The sequence below is a fragment of the Talpa europaea genome, assembly GCF_964194135.1.
Source record: "Talpa europaea genome assembly, chromosome: 7".
Taxonomy (NCBI): domain Eukaryota; kingdom Metazoa; phylum Chordata; class Mammalia; order Eulipotyphla; family Talpidae; genus Talpa; species Talpa europaea.
Genome location: NC_140074.1, coordinates 62,807,004 through 62,822,967, shown reverse-complemented (window position 1 = coordinate 62,822,967; position 15,964 = coordinate 62,807,004). Strand labels below are relative to the sequence as shown.

The 15,964-nt window shown below is 37.5% G+C and overlaps 1 protein-coding gene across 1 annotated transcript in view; it reads left to right on the top strand.

The window, feature by feature from the left end:
- The window catches only part of SUSD1 (sushi domain containing 1), a gene marked incomplete at both ends in the record, with an annotated part of 88,399 nt that overhangs the window by 45,515 nt on the left and 26,920 nt on the right, over positions 1-15,964 (top strand). The window contains 4 exon segments of the mRNA XM_084237804.1: positions 728-914; positions 9,023-9,028; positions 9,031-9,131; positions 9,274-9,281. Coding sequence (XP_084093930.1) covers positions 728-914; positions 9,023-9,028; positions 9,031-9,131; positions 9,274-9,281 — 302 coding nt within the window.

Sequence of the window (15,964 nt, the reverse complement as noted above, 5' to 3'; positions counted from 1 at the left end):
TTTTCAGATATTGGATTATTTTATTTTGCATTTTATGTTTAATATCTTTGTCATTTGACAGGGTGTATGTGTGGGGATGTATTTGGCATCATCAATTATTGCTTGTTTAGAAGCACTTGAATTTCACTCCCCCCAGAGCCAGCCTGGAAGCATCTGCTGGCTCAGTGGCAGGATGCTAGGAGAGACTCTCAGTTTGTGCCACTGATCTCTGGCCATTTGTCTGCAGAATAGCAGGCCCAGGCCTTCCCGGTGGCACAAGGGGTTAAGCACAGCACTGTGAAGCTATCCTCTGCAGCACGAGTTCAGTCCCCTTTGGCAGGAACTACCCATATGGCACAGCAGACCTCTCCTGACTCACCTGCTGCTCCCCTCAGCAGTGTATTTCTATAGATCCACCTGTTCTGCTCCCCACTCTATCTCTGGTGGATCCTCTCACCCCCTGGAACTCTGGCCTGCACCCCAGTTCTTGTATGCATAAGCAAATAAATCTTAAAAAAAAAAAAGCAGGCCCCAGAGAAGACTCCTCATTTTATGTCACGTCTTAGAGTTTATTGATTACTGAGCTGATCAGGCTTCATCATCAAATACCTGAAGGCAGAGGCTTACCCCATTGATCTCCCTGGGGTGAGCAAGGTGGTATAAAGGGAATGGTAGGAGAGGCTCCAGCATCACAAAGTTGCAGCTGTTTTAACTAGAGCAATGTGGCTTTCTTGTCTTTTCCCTGAAGATAAACATAAAAGGACAACAGTTGGACCCTGTGGAATCAGATCATAAGGAGACCCTCACCTTCACCACAGACAGCCAGACTCCAGAAGTGTGCCTGGATCTCTATCCAGGTACCAACTACACTGTGAAAATTTCCACCACCCCTCCCAGGCGCTCCATGCCAGCCACCGTCGGGATCTGGACAGCTGGTATGTGGAGGTGAAGTCTCATTCTCTCCTAGGAAATGCTAAGCACAGGATGTGAGGAAATGCTTCAGATCAACTGGGCAGGAGAGCTCATAGTTGCTTTCTGAGATTTGTAACCAGGGGGATGTAATTCTCTAGGTGCGGGAGTCAGGGTGGGTATGGGAGAGATTCCTGTCCGTTGGTGGCAGTTTGAACTGTAACTCTGCTGGGTCTTTCTTTAAAAACCTTCTGTTACCTTCCACTTCAACCAGAGGACAACATTAAGTGATGGTGAAGTTAGTCCTCCATTATCCAAGACAGTTAGAGGGTAGTCATGTGGTTTATCTTTGGTGGGAAAGTACCCAAAACTTTTCATCTAGGCTGGAAACTGCCCCCCAGGACTGATGGGGCTGGGCAATGAAGTGGAACGTGGGTGAATGGGTAGGGAGTAAGCCCTAGGTTGCAGGAGGGAAGATAATGGGTGAAAAGGAGAGCGGACAAGAAGGAGCATCAAGTAGTAATGTATCTCATTGCACATAGTTACCACATGGATTTTTAGAATAACCTTGTGACAGATGCAATCAGTTTTTTTTTTCCATAACTCTGGTTTTCAGAAATACTCAAATACCTTATAAGCAAATCTTGAGAAGCCTTGATGTCATTTATCACTTAGAGGGAGTTGAGGTAGTTCCCAGTCAGCTATTTGATGTCCTACTTAAGGTATTCCTCAACTGCCACTAGAAATTGGAAAGTGACACAGATTTGGTAGAAATAAAGCAAAAAGAATTCCAATCTTAAAAATATAAGGCCAACTACAAAATTACACAAATTAGGTCCCTGATACTTGTTTATAAATAGAACAAAATGATTTCTTTCTAAGTAATATAAAATTAAAATGGTAACTAATTAGAGAAACTTGGTACAAAATTAGTAATAACAGTAAACTGTTATGGATTTATTAGGAATATGTCTTCTTTAAAGTTTGTCCCAGGATTTCAGACTCATCTGTCACTGTTCAGTCAGAGTGGTGGTTTTCTCTTAATATCTGATTACTTCTTTGGGTTAATCTCCATTGGCAAATGCATGGTCTTTGGGGATCAGACAGACCTGGCTTTGCTTTTTAACTCAACATCGAAGAGTTGAGTGACCATGGCTGAGTTTTTTAATGTTCCCCAACATCTTTCCTCTCTCTGAAATCTAGTGAGAATTGTGATTTCTATGGAGTTGTCATCCCAGGAGGGGTCAGAACATGTTTTTGTCTACTCACCATCCACTTAGTTTTGTCTTTGCTCTCTGCTCTTGTAAAGATTTGCCATTCTCTTCCTCTGGATCCTGCACATTTGGGTGTCTGATTCATTATCACAGTTGTGTTGGTTCTTTGAAAACAATTGGGAGGACCTCCCTGCTGGACTAGGCGTTAAGCACTATCACCTTTTAGTCTGAGTTTGATCCCTGGCCAGGGAGCTAACTCAGATGTGGCACAGCAGAAATCTCCCCTTATCAGTGTATTTCAGTACATCTGCCTGTTCTGCTCCCTATACTGTCTCTGGTGAATTCTCTCATCTCCACCCAATACCCCACACCTCTGGCCTACACTCCAGTTCTTCTCTGCATAAATAAATATATGAAAAGAAAGAAAATGATTGGGAAGTTTTCCATATTTTTTATGTTCTGAGAAGGTTTATGCCACTTTGGGATTATCCACTTCCTTTAAAGTTGGACATATTTGCTCATAAGATCATTTTATTTTCACCTCTTGTAGAAGATAATTCTTTGATAACATTGTCAATATCTTCTTTAGTTTTTTTTATGCCAGTATATGATTCCTACGTTTCCTTCAGTCAATTTTTTTTTTTTAAATAGAGGCATGTTTTATTTATTTAGTTTATTTGTTTTGTTTATACATGCACTGGATACAGTCAGAAGCGCGGGAGGGTGAGAGAATTCACCAGAGCCAGAGCAGGGAGCACAGCAGGCAGAAGGACCGAAGTACACTGCTGAAGGGAACAGCGGGCGGCAGGAGAGGTCTGCGCGCCATGTGGGACCCTCCTCCGGTGGCCGGGGAGCAGCCGGGGATCGAACCGGCACCGCAGAGGCCGCGGGCAGCTTCGCAACCCAGCGCTCAACCGCTGCGCCACCTGGGAGACCCTCCTTCAGTCAATTTTTATAATTTATATTTTCCTAAAAATGTCTGGTTGAAATTTTAAAATACATTGACTATTATGTGGAATATTTATTTGCAATTCCTCCTGGGTTATAGGTTATATAACCCCAGGTTATTCTGATTCCTAATTTTGTTTTTCTCTTTCTTTATAAAAATTGATTTACTTTGCTCGGGTTATTTCTGTTTTATTACTGTTCTTTTCTCCAAGGAATAAACTCTTGGGTTTAAAAGTTATTTTTCTTTTTCTATCTCATTAATTTCTCCCCTTATTTTTATTATTCCCTTCTCCCAGATTCTCTTAAATTATATTGTCCTATTATTAAATTCTTGAATGCACAATTCGACATCTTTCCATTCTTTCTTGTTTGATAGTAAAAGTCTTTATTGCTTCTTTCTCCCTTCCGGATGTGTGCTTTGGCACGATTCCTCAGGCATTGATACGTGTTCTTTGTCTTTATTTTCAAGGCATGATATAATTGCTATTCTGATTTTCCCTTTGATTGTTGAATTATTTGTGAGTGTGTTAATATATGTTCTCTTTATCCTTACTTTCAAAGCACTATATAATTGCTATTTTGATTTCCCCATTGATTGAAGGATTAATTATATGTTACACAAGTAGTAGTTTTTTTTAACATTTACACTTCATTGTTAATTTCTGGTCTTTTACATTTTGGTATTCTTTGGGGGGATTTATTGACATTTTCTTAGGGCTTACTATTTGGTTAAATTTTGTGATCATAAAGTAGAGGGTATCTATATTTATCCATCACTTCTGTTTTTTGTTGTTTGCTTAATTGTATTGCTGTTTTTCTCAGTTCCTCTAAGAAATTTAATAGTTTTGTTTCACACTTTGATATGATATTTATCTTCATGACTGTTAATTGTAGATTCTAATTTTCATGAATAACAATTGGTTCACTTTATCCTGTTAATTATATTTTGCTTGAATTATACTTTGATGGTATTGTTCATTTTCTTGATTTCTTTGTGCTTCTCTCGACATGATCTGCCTTTGTCTGCTTTAGTTCTTAAAAGTTATCTGGATAACATTGCTTAGATGTACTCTAGGAAACAGCAGATGTGGAGAACCTTTTTTGGGCATACATCTTTTTTGAGTCGATAAATTAAGCAATTTACATTTGTGTTGTTGTGAAATGATTTTCCTGTCTTCTGTCATCATGTTATTTTTTTTTCTCTTTTTGATATGATTTGGTAGCCCATTGCTTTCTATCTTTTTATATACCAGGTTTTCCTTTTCACTAATTCAGGCAGTATAGATTTTACTTTCATTCTATAATACGCACAAAAAACCCCAAAAGATTCCATTTAAATGTTTATTTGTTTGATTACCAGTGTTAAGATGGAAATAATGTTAATGTCTCCCTGCATAAAGAAATAAGTGTTCTTTTCCCCCTTTTATTCCATCTCCCCTCTCTGCTCTTATGCTATTGATATAATATAGTATTTTATTGCCAGCTTCTTATTATTAATTAATTTTAACATGTATTACAACTTTAAGAAATTCATATAGATTTATAGTGATTTTTATAACAATTATTTAAACAGGTATATGTTTTACTAGTTTTAGAACTTACTGCCAGTGCTTTCATACCAGAGATTCTTCATTCTTTTAATGTAGCTCTTTGCACAATGATTTCTATCTTCTCTTTACTGAGGAGACATGAGAATGTCTTTTTGTTTTCTTCACAAATGAATGAATATTTGATTAAAGATAAAATTCTTAGGCTGCATGGTTTGTTCTTGGAATTCTGCAGGCATTTGTGGCTGACTTTGGGAATTTAAAATTTTGAAAGAGGAATTTAAAGAAGGTGTGATTGTGAAAAAATCCTATGTAGGTAATTTAACTTTTAAGCTTGGGTATCACAGGAGTTTGTGTGAAATTTAAGACTTTAATTATTTATTCATATACATGGTAAATATTTATTGAGTGAATGTGTTTGTCATTGTTTCAGGTTTGAAAATTCTATGGCAAAGAAGTCAGAAAGCCCTTCTCTCATGAAGCTTCAGTCTTGGGGGTGTGGAATATAAATGTTAATGTTTTTCAGTTTTCTTGGTATCCTATGAGTTTTATTATCTTCAGCTTTTATTTATTTATTTATTTTTAAGGATTTATTTATTTATTTATGCAAGCACTGGGTACAGTCAGAAGCGTGGGAGGGTGAGAGAATTCACCAGAGCCAGAATGGGGAACAGAACAGGCAGACTGACAAAACACAATGCTGAGCGGAGCAGTGGGCGTGGCAGGAGAGGTCTATGCGCTATGTGGAACCCTCGCCGGTGGCTGGTGGCTGGTGGCTGGGGAATTGAACTGGTGCTGCAGAGGCTGTGGGCAGCCTCGCAGCCTAGTGCTCAACCGCTGCACCATATGGGGAGGCCATATCTTCAGCTCTTAGCTACCTACATATAAGAAAAATTTTCTTTCATTAAATCTCTGATTGCTTTTTTTTGACTCTTCATATTCCACTATATGAAATATCCTGACTTTCGGCATCGGTCTTCTATTTTCTCTTTTTTGATGTCCTTCTCATTCTCTTCTGCTCCTGTGAGTGTGTAGTGTGTTCTCAACCACACATAACCATCTCTCATCTTCACTATTTCTAACACACTTGTAGTGTTGTTGTTGCACTTTTACTTCCTTTTGGCTTTTGGCCTCATCTGGTTCCCCTTTTCTTTTTGACTCTCAACCAGTTTTCTCTTTGCCATCACATTCTTTCATTACCTCATCCATTGGAATCCATTTAAAAAATTTTTTTTACTGAAAGTACAAAACAGATGCTGCCTAATTTTACCTCTCCTTTGTACAATATTTTTTTTCCAAAAAATGTGCTCATTCTTTGTTTCCTAAGCACGATCTCTCTTGTTTTTGTAGAATCATGTCATAGAATTTTTCTTTCCTTTTGATTATTTATCCTTGGAAGATAAAAGTTTTATCTGGTCTGATAGTTCCCTCATAATAAAATGGATGGCATTCCCTTTGATCTTACTTTATTTTAGATAATATTAGTATACTTATCGCAGATTTCATCTTGAAGGATTTATTGCCTGCAGGATGATCCAGCATTCTTCGGGGAGCAGCCGTGAGAAAGCCCACTGTGCTGAGCTTTATTTCTGACCACTTTGTCATTTTGAGCAGTGAAGTTGTTGCTTGGGGGGCCAGCTCAGTCTTTCCTGACTTCATTATGATGCTGCTACCTGCAGAGGCAGGGCAGAGCCAAGTCCTTCCTTCTGCAAACCCAAGCTCTCTGTCAGGTTGTCTCTATAACTCCGCCTTAGATGTCCTTCCCTGTTACTGGTCTCCAGTGTGCTCAGGAAGGATTGGTATTATTAGTAGTAGTACTTTTTATCCTGCCTGCCTATCAGAATGCCTGATGAATTTATTTATTTATTTATTTTTAAATTTAAAGTTTATTTTTATATTCCCCATACAATTACAACCCCCTTATTTTTACCCCAATCCCTCCTTTCCCCACTCCCTACCCCCATAGAGTGTCTCTTGTTCATAGTTGTTTGTTGATTTTGATATTTTCTTTTATAGTTATTCTTTTTCCTGGTCCCTTATTTAAGTTTTCTAGATTTCTGCTATGAGTGAGACCATCCGGTATTTTTCTTTTTCTTTCTGGCTTATTTCGCTGAGCATGATCTCTTCCAGCTCTATCCATGTTACTGCAAATTGCATGTGTTTATCTTTTTTGAATGCTGAGTAATATTCCATGGTGTATATGTACCACATCTTCTTGATCTAGTCATCTATTTTTGGGCAGAATGCCTGATGAATTTAAAAGAAGTGCAGATGTCTGGTGTTACTTCAGATCTGCTGTGTCTGGTGATTCTGATGAGCAGGTAGGATTTGGAAACACAGGACTAAATGGTTTGATGTGGAACATTCATCAGTTTTTTGTTCAGTCACTTGACCTTGCTTCTGGCCACCTCGCCTCTAGTCACCCAGTCTTCCTCCAGTTCCTTCCTCTGAAACTTGAGGCCATGCTCCTTTGCTTGGAAGACATATTGCAATGTATAATAGTTCTCAGTGTCTTCCTTTTGCTTGGTCTCTTCCACATCATACATCTTTCTGGCCATCTTCTGTTTCTGCAGCAGACCCTTCTTTCCAACCCCAATGCAAATTTTGACCCATTTTTACTATTCTCAGTCACTTCTGTCAGGATTGGGGGTGGGAAGTGGGAGCTAGATGCCTTTATTCATGTTGCCATATTCCCCCGAATTAGACTCTAACTGCAGTAAGTGGGAAAATCACTATTGCGATGGAACCGATGCAGGCAGAACTTCTGCTTTATGTTCTGTTTGTGTACAGATGTATATTTTATGGGCTATTTCTTACATACATATATTTGGTGCTCCTAAAAATAGCATGCATACATGTGGCAGTTTTTTATTTCCATTGTCCTTATGAAATCTTTAAAATAATAATTGTAAAGATAAGAGGATAGGTCTTCAAGTTCTCTCCCATAACTATATTTTTACATTTTCCATTTATAGCCAAGAATATTTGCTCCCAGCTAATTGCTTTGCACTACCTGTGTCAGTGATATTTAAAATGCTGTGGCCAATTCTGATTTTTTTTACAGAAGATTAAAGTTTGAGTATAATGCTAACTTTACACATTGGCAGTGCCTGACTTTGTGCCACATTGGCAGAACTTAGCAGTTGCCACAGAGACCATGCAACCCTCAAAGTCTAAAATATTATCTGGCCCTTTACTGAGAAAGTCAGCAGTGGCCTGCTCTGATCCATAACCATCAACTTATAACTTCTGATTTTCAGGAGAGTAATTTATTAACATTGTTATATCTTTTTTAAAAAAGATTTATTTATGCATACAAGAGCTGGGGTACAGGCCAGAGGTATGGGGGAGGGGGTGAGAGGATTCACCAGAGACAGAGCAGAGAACAGAACTGGCAGATTGACCAAAGCACACTGCTGAGGAGAGCAGAAGGAGAGTCAGGAGAGGTCTGCTGCGCCATGTGCACCATGTGGGTTGCCCCCTGGCTGACCGGGGCATCAAACTCATGCTGCAGTGGCTGTGGGTAACTTCATAGGTTGCATCTTAATCCCTTGCACCACCAGGGAGGCCCAACATTATTTCTTAGGTAGCTGAGACTCTGGGAGAAATACACATAAGAGGTAGTTGTAAAAAGCTTCTCTCTAATAGATATTTAAACTTTTTCTTAATGGTAGAAATTATACAGTCTTATTAGGAAATTTGGATTTTCTTAAAAATGATTTGTGGTACTCCTGGATGCTCTGGGAGTTCTTTTTTCATTAGTAACAAACCTCTTTTTTTGGTCAAAAATACAAAAGGAAGACAAAAAATGGAACATTGAAGAAATGAATCAGACCATGGGAGATATGAAATGACTATTCTATAAGTTTGTTCTCTGATTATTTTACTGCTTTACTACTCATCTGAGTAGCTCTTGAAATATTTACTGTCTTTTGTGAGAACAAACATCCTCTTCTGATCATCTGCTTTCTGGCCATCTTCTAGCTTTGAGAGTTCTCGTCCGTGGCCTTTGACTTTTATTCACCCTTATTCTCAGGCTTTCTGGATACTGATAAATTTACCTTCAGAATATTGGACTGTTCAAATCATAGGATTAACATTCTAAAAATATCACAGCTTTATTAGTTTAGTGATTTTAAAATACGAATTATTTCATTTGATTCTCTCAACATTCTGTGATGTAAGAAAAGCAAACTGGATTACTTGGTTTCAAAAATAAGGAGGCTGAGGTTCAGAGGGTTTAAGCAACTTAGCTGCAGTCATGCAATTGAGAAGCTGCAGAGCCAGGGCGTGGAGCAGATACAGTTGAATACCCTCCTTCTCTTAACTGTCTTCTCTTAAGATGTCAGTTTCACTTGTCCTTAGCCTGTGAAATGATTTGTTAAGGTTGTACAACCTTTGCATATGTTCTCTCTTATCTTTTAGAAGATGATCTTTAGAAGATGGTGGCATTTTCAATATTTCACTGCTTAATGAAGTTTGTTTGAAGTTGAACAGGCATTCTAGGAAAACTGGATCAGAGCAAATGTACCAAGTAAGAGAGAGGACCTCTTATGTGATCCATTAAAGAATCATATCTCTTAGAGATTTGGGTGCTCTCCAAGTGAGGTGAGGATCCAAAGTATTTAAAAAGTACAAATGGAATGAACTTCTGGACAGTTTGTTTTTGTCTCTAGACACGGATGTGAGATGTGAGGTGGCTGTAAGTGATGGACTAAATGGAAAGAAAATACTATATTTAGTATCTTCCTAGTGTTTTCCCTGCCTGGTATTTCACATGTATATTTTATTTTAGTGCATTTAATCATTGCTTTATTTTGCCATCTATTTCAGACTAGGGTGTGGTTTTTAAGAAATTCATTGTAAGGCTGTTGGTCTTCATGCCTGAAGTCTGGCTTGATTCAGGGGTGGGAGTAGGTTATTTTAGATCACTTGGAGGAATGACAGAACTCTGACTTTCAAGTAATGTTTCCTAAATAATGCTTCTTTCAACTCCAATTTGATACAGATTTGGTGTCATTGAGCTTGAAGATCATTCTCTCTCATCAGTAGCCAGTGAGCAGTCGTTCTGTGTTGCCAGTTGAATGACAAGAATTTGTGCTGAAATTAGAGGTTGCCTTCTCTGTTAGAAGGTTAACTTGAGGGAACCGAGCTAAGGAAATTGTTTGAATCTGCTCTGCATGGGTGAATGGGTGATTTAATACCCCATCCCCATTCCTCTCTCTGTAATACTATCATGCATTTAGTCTAAAACAGTTCATGATCGTTGTAATCAGATACTACATTTGTCTTAAGAAAAATTTTAACAAAGTAATAGTAAAGTTGCCTACTTGAAAAATATATCTTAAAAAAATATATATATCTTCTGAGTCACTTTAAGAGAAACTGTAAATGTGTATCAAGGATAACTAGAGGATAATAAAATGAGACCATTATGTATAGGGCAGTTATAAAAATAGTAACTTTGCTTTGAAAGTAGTTGACTTGTAGCCATTTTTTTTTCTGACAATATTTACCTTACAAAGCCAACTGTCTATCTTTGCTGCTCCTAATTAGAGGCTTTAAAACCTTGTCATTTATGAATAAGAGAATGCTTATTTTTCTGTTCTCTTTAGCAGAGGATGGCATACATTTAGATATTGCTGAAATAGTGTTGCTAAATTTAAAAAATATCAAAAGAAGAGGGGAACAAATCACTGCTTTCTCTGTCCCATTTTGAAAAGCCAGAACTGTTAAAGTGGCTTAGGAATAAGGTGGGGTTTTTAACAGCATGCATAATTTGAGATCTATGTTGACCTTATAAAACTTCCCCTATAACTCATTCCTGTTCATAGAATCAAAGTCCAAACAAAAGATAATAACGACAACAAATAATTTAATATTGTTTCTGTTATTTTCCAATGAAAGAGTTATATTTGAAATATGGCTGCTTCTCTTTATAAACCATCAATGTGGTTTGCAATTGGTCAAGCCAGAAATTGGCATATATTTTGCATAGAATATCCACACATCTGCCAAAAATGTTGAGGGAAAATGGGTGTTTGCTTTTAAAAGACATTGTTGTTGATTTAGGAAGCTGGGACCATACCGATGGGGTATAAATTGCACACATTTATTAGAATTAGAGCTTTCCACTAAATGGGTCCTCAGTAACTATGGAGGTTCCCCTCATTCTTTTCAGGACTACTATATTCTGATCACATGTACAAAGAGCCTCCAAGATTTCAACTCTTAGGCTGAAATCAGAGAAAAGGTGAATTACTTCTTTGTCTAAAATAATCATTAATAGGGGCCTCCTTGGTGGTGCAAGGGGTTAAGCACTGCACTATGAAGCAATCTGCAGCTTCTGCAGCACGAGTTCAATCCCTGGCAGGCCAGGGAGCAACCCACATGGCAAGGCAGATCTCTCCTGTCTTGCCCGCTGCTCCCCTCAGCAGTGTATTTCATCTGCCTGTTCTGTTCCCCACTCTGTCTCTGGTGAATCCTCTAACCTCCCCACCCCCTGCATCTCTGGCTTGTACCTCAGCTGCTGTATGCATAAATGGATAAATCTTAAAAAAATAAAATAAAATAACCATTAATACCATGGGAAGGAAAAGTAACAATAAGCTATTCTTATTTCATTTCCTTATAACTTTTAAATTTGATATAATTTAAAATTTCTCCCCCTCTCCCCTCCTCTTCTTTTCCTCTCTGAAATAAATTTACTTGGTCATGGTACTTTACTTCTTACATTGCATTGGATTCTATTCATTCATGTTTTCTTTAGAATTTGTTTTAGTTTTTTTTAAGTATTTTCTAAGTGACAATGGTGTACTGTTTTCTTTCCCTTTGTATACTGTCTTTATCAGGTTTAAGTGTTTATATTATCCTTGCTTCATAAAAAATTTGAAAGTTTTCTTCAGTATTATGCCCCTCATTATTTGAAAAGTATCTTTTATTCTTATAGCTCCTGAATGAAACTCATCTTCTAGTCGATTCTTCAACAGCACAGTATTCCCTGAGTTCCTGCAGATTTAAAGTTGTTTTCCTGTGGCTTTGATACTGGAAAGATAGTCTGGCTGGATATAAAAATATTGGTTAATACTTTTTGATTTGAATTTTCTTAAAATTTAGTTCTTTTGTTATCTTTTAATATAGCTCTTGAGAGGTCTGATGCAGCCTCATTCTTTGACCTTTGGTTATTATTTATTTCTATAAGTGAAGATCATGAGGATTTTTTTCTTTATCTTTAAAGTCTAATAATTTTACTTGGGTAAGTCTTAGGGTTGATTGTTGTTGGTGAACCTTTCAGTTATCTTGTAGACCCTTTCAGTATATAAATTAGGGTCTTCTTATTTTTGTAAAGTTATTTTGTAATAGTTTGGAGTATTAATTCTGTACTGGTGTGTTTCTTTTAGAGACTTAATTATAAATATATTGGATTTTTGCCTGTACTTTATTTTTGATCTTTCTACTGTTTTAAAATCTCATCTTAACTTTTTGTGGTTGTTTTCCTGTATTTTTTTAAAGAATTGTTTTTTAAAGATTTATTTATTTATTTATATAAGCACTGGGTACAGTCAGAAGTGCCGGAGGGTGAGAGAATTCACCAGAGCCAGAGTGGGGAAAAGAACAGGCAGACTGATGAAATACACTGCTGAAGGGAGCAGCAAGTGTGGCAGGATAGGTCTGCGCGCCATGTGGGACCCTCACTGGTGGCTGGGGATCGAATTGGTGCTGCAGAGGCTGTGGGCAGCTTCGCAGCCCAGTGCTCAGCTGCTGCGCCACCAGGGAGGCCCTGTTTTCCTGTGTTTTTAAAGGCTCTTTATTAGATTTTCATTCTGATCATCCTTGTTTGGTTATCATAAAATTGAACTCCATATCTGATATGAGTGTCTTTTCCTTTTTATTTCTTTCCTGAATTCAGTCACTTTTGTTTTATTTTTTCCCTGCTTTTCTGTTCTTAGTTTTTAAAATATCTGAATCAAGGTGTTTCCTTCACATTTGTGATGTTTCTTTGAGAACATCTATTTCAGTTTGTGTTACAGTTTTTCCCCTAGCTTGTGGGGGATTTTTAATGTAGAGTTCTTCATGAACTGAAATGTTTTAATTATAATTTTCTTATTTTGTAATAATTTTCTTTTTTAAATGAAAGTTGCTTCTATCTATTGATTCCATAGACAGACTGGTCGTTCAAGCCAGATTTCTAAGTTAAGAGTGCCCTCTTCTGTCATTAAATGAAGTGCAGTTTCTTTAAAGAATATTTTCAATATTTTCCGTTAAAGGTGGGATGAATTGTGTAGTCTTCTATTTTGGGGTTCTCTTTTGCTACATAGGATTTTGCATTCCCCCTGCCCTTGTTTCTTTTTTTTTTTAAGAGGCATGTTTTATTTTATTTATTTGTTTGTTTGTTTTGCTTATACATGCACTGGGTACAGTCAGAAGTGCGGGAGGGTGAGAGAATTCACCAGAGCCAGAGCGGGGAGCAGAGCAGGCAGAAGGACCGAAGTACACTGCTGAGGGGAGCAGCGGGCGGCAGGAGAGGTCTGCGCGCCATGTGGGACCCTCCTCCGGTGGCCGGGAGCAGCCGGGGATCGAACCGGCGCCGCAGAGGCTGCGGGCAGCTTCGCAACCCAGCGCTCAACCGCTGCGCCACCAGGGAGGCCCTGCCCTTGTTTCTTTTTTCCATCACCACTTGATTTCCAGAGGGTTCTTTTACCTCCCTTTTTATGGTCCTCTTTCCCAGAAGGAATAGCTTTCTCATGCCATTACCTGATGTCTTGTAGACTTTTCATCCTTTGTAGTGTTTTTGGTGTTTTGTGTTCTAGTTCTGATGACATCAGTTTTATTTGCTCTTTTTTGTTGTTATGAGGACAGTTTTGGAGAATGTATGGAAAGAGTTGAATATAAGGGGTCATCATTATCCTTGAACTCACTGGAACTCTAAGTTGTAATAAATTCTAGAATACTAGCGTTTCCACCTACTCTATCTTTGTCATTTCTTCCACCTGGCATGCCTTCCCTTTTGTCTTCCATTCTTATTGTTCCTCTTTCCATTATGAGCAAAAAATAAGTTTTTTCTTGCTGAAGTCACATACTCTATTTTGGGAGGAAGGATGGGTAATAGTTTGGCATAGGAATTAGGCTATAAATTCAAATCTTAGATCTGCTACTTACTGTTGCTATGCCTTTGGGCAAATTACTTAACCTCTCTGTGCCTAAGCTGCCTTAGCTATGAAATTAGGAGTAACATCATATGTTTCTTACGAGGACTAAATAGGTTAATGTACATAGAAAACTAGCATAATACCTTAAATACAATAGTCAGAAACCATATTTTATTCAGAGTGACTGCATTCCAGTGTGCTAACATGTTATCAGTTACTTAGCTTTCTCCTTATTGCTAACTGTTTACATTTAAACAATTAGGAATGCTGGGCCAGTCACTGTCCTGGAGTACAAAGATGGAGTATGGAATTGAACAAAACATTGTCTTCTTAAGGAGCAGTCAGTTCAGTGGGGAGATAGACAAGGATCAACAATAATACCAATGCATAAAATAAAATTAAGTTATTTTCAGGGTACTGTGGGAGTACTGAGAAAGTAATGATTGCTTTTTCCCAGAGTAGCTGACCCACATTGGTGAAGCAGGGACAAAGGTTCAAAGAGTTTGATGAACTAAAAGCCAAATATTTTCTTCTTTAAGATATTCTTGCAGGTCTAATTTTTTGACTTCAGGATTCTAAGTTAGACTAGTGTGATGGGTAGAGAAAAAAGAAAAAGATAAGACAGAAAGGGTCATTAATCACGAACCAAAGAAGGAATATTTGTATGAAAAACAGGACATGTACTGTCTATAGCGAAGAATCATAGAGCAGGGTAGGAGGGGACCTAGTAAGAGCTGTCCTCTACTTGAGGATCCTTTTCTCGCCAGTGAACTCATCGTAGGTTCAACCTGCCTGGGATTCAAATTTTAAGCCCCTTGAATGGAAGGGAGGGAATCCACAATGGGAGTGGCTCTTTGCTTGAGACAGAACTGAATTTAACCAGTTAGCTTTCCCCATGAACAGAAGTTGTAGACCTTCCATACTGTTGTGTTGTGTGTGTATTTATGTGTGTGTGTGTGTGTTTGTGTGTATGTATGTTTGTATATACATTTCTAAAAAAATGGAATCTGTATATGTATATATACATACCATTCTTCATCTTGTTTTCTTATTTTGTTTTTGGCTTTATAATGATCTGTGAACATTTCCCCATGCAATCTTACTCTTTTTAAGGGGAGCATAGTATCCACTCTGTGAAGACAAAGTAATTTGTAACTTACCCACTATGGAAGGATACTTAGGGTATTTTTTTCCCATCAAGTTTTTGTTATTACAGAGAATATTATGGTTAATCTACTTGTGTATATTATATTTTATTGATTCTCACATCCACTTCCTCCCCACATTTTAATATTTTTTGAATCTTACAATTGTTATTGTCAGATGACTGCCATGAACGTAATTTTTATTGCCCTTATATATACATTAGGTTGGTCATAGCTACTAGTAGTGTTGCTGCTTCTATTTAATTGTGAACAGTGGTGGTACAGTTTGCATTTTAGGTTTAATTGCCTATGAAAACTTATTTAAAGAAGTTTGCCCTATGATTTGATATTGAAACAAAAAGTTACTGTATATGTAGAAAACCGTGGAAACAGAACAGGGAGGTATAAAAGCAAATGCCAGTGTCAGAAGGGGTGTCAATGGGTTGCCCGAAAATCTAGGCGAAAATAGAGCATCCTTTTAAGCCATACTACCTCACCAAAACTTGTATGGCCCATTGAATGATACTATATGGAAAAATAAAGATGGTAGATGAGTACTTGTTTCACAAAACATTCACCAACACTGGACATAATGATTTTATAAAGTGTGAAAGCCTAACAAATGAACAGTATATTTTATTTTTTTTAATTTGTACCCCTTGATTATTTATAACTAATTACATTTTCCCATGAATCACTTTTTCTATTTCTTGCTCAGTCATAAAATTGTTCAAATTTGTTACATTTGTTTTTTGTTATTTTTCTTTCAAACTTGTTTGTCACATCTTTTGCCATAAAGAAAATTTAAGATTTCATTTAGTCAAGTTGAAACATATTTTCCAGTAGTTTTTTCTTACTTACCCAAGATTATAGAACTATATTTTGTACCCTATTCTAGCATATTTTTTTAACTGAAAACCTGAGCTAGAATCACTTTTGCCTGTTATGTGAAGGTGGGAATCTAACGTTACTTTATATGGATAGTGATTTCCCAACCCAGTTTGTTTCCCACCGATTCGAAATCCCTGTACTTAGCTTAGTTTGTGGATTCTACTCTGTCCTATTGTTCTAGT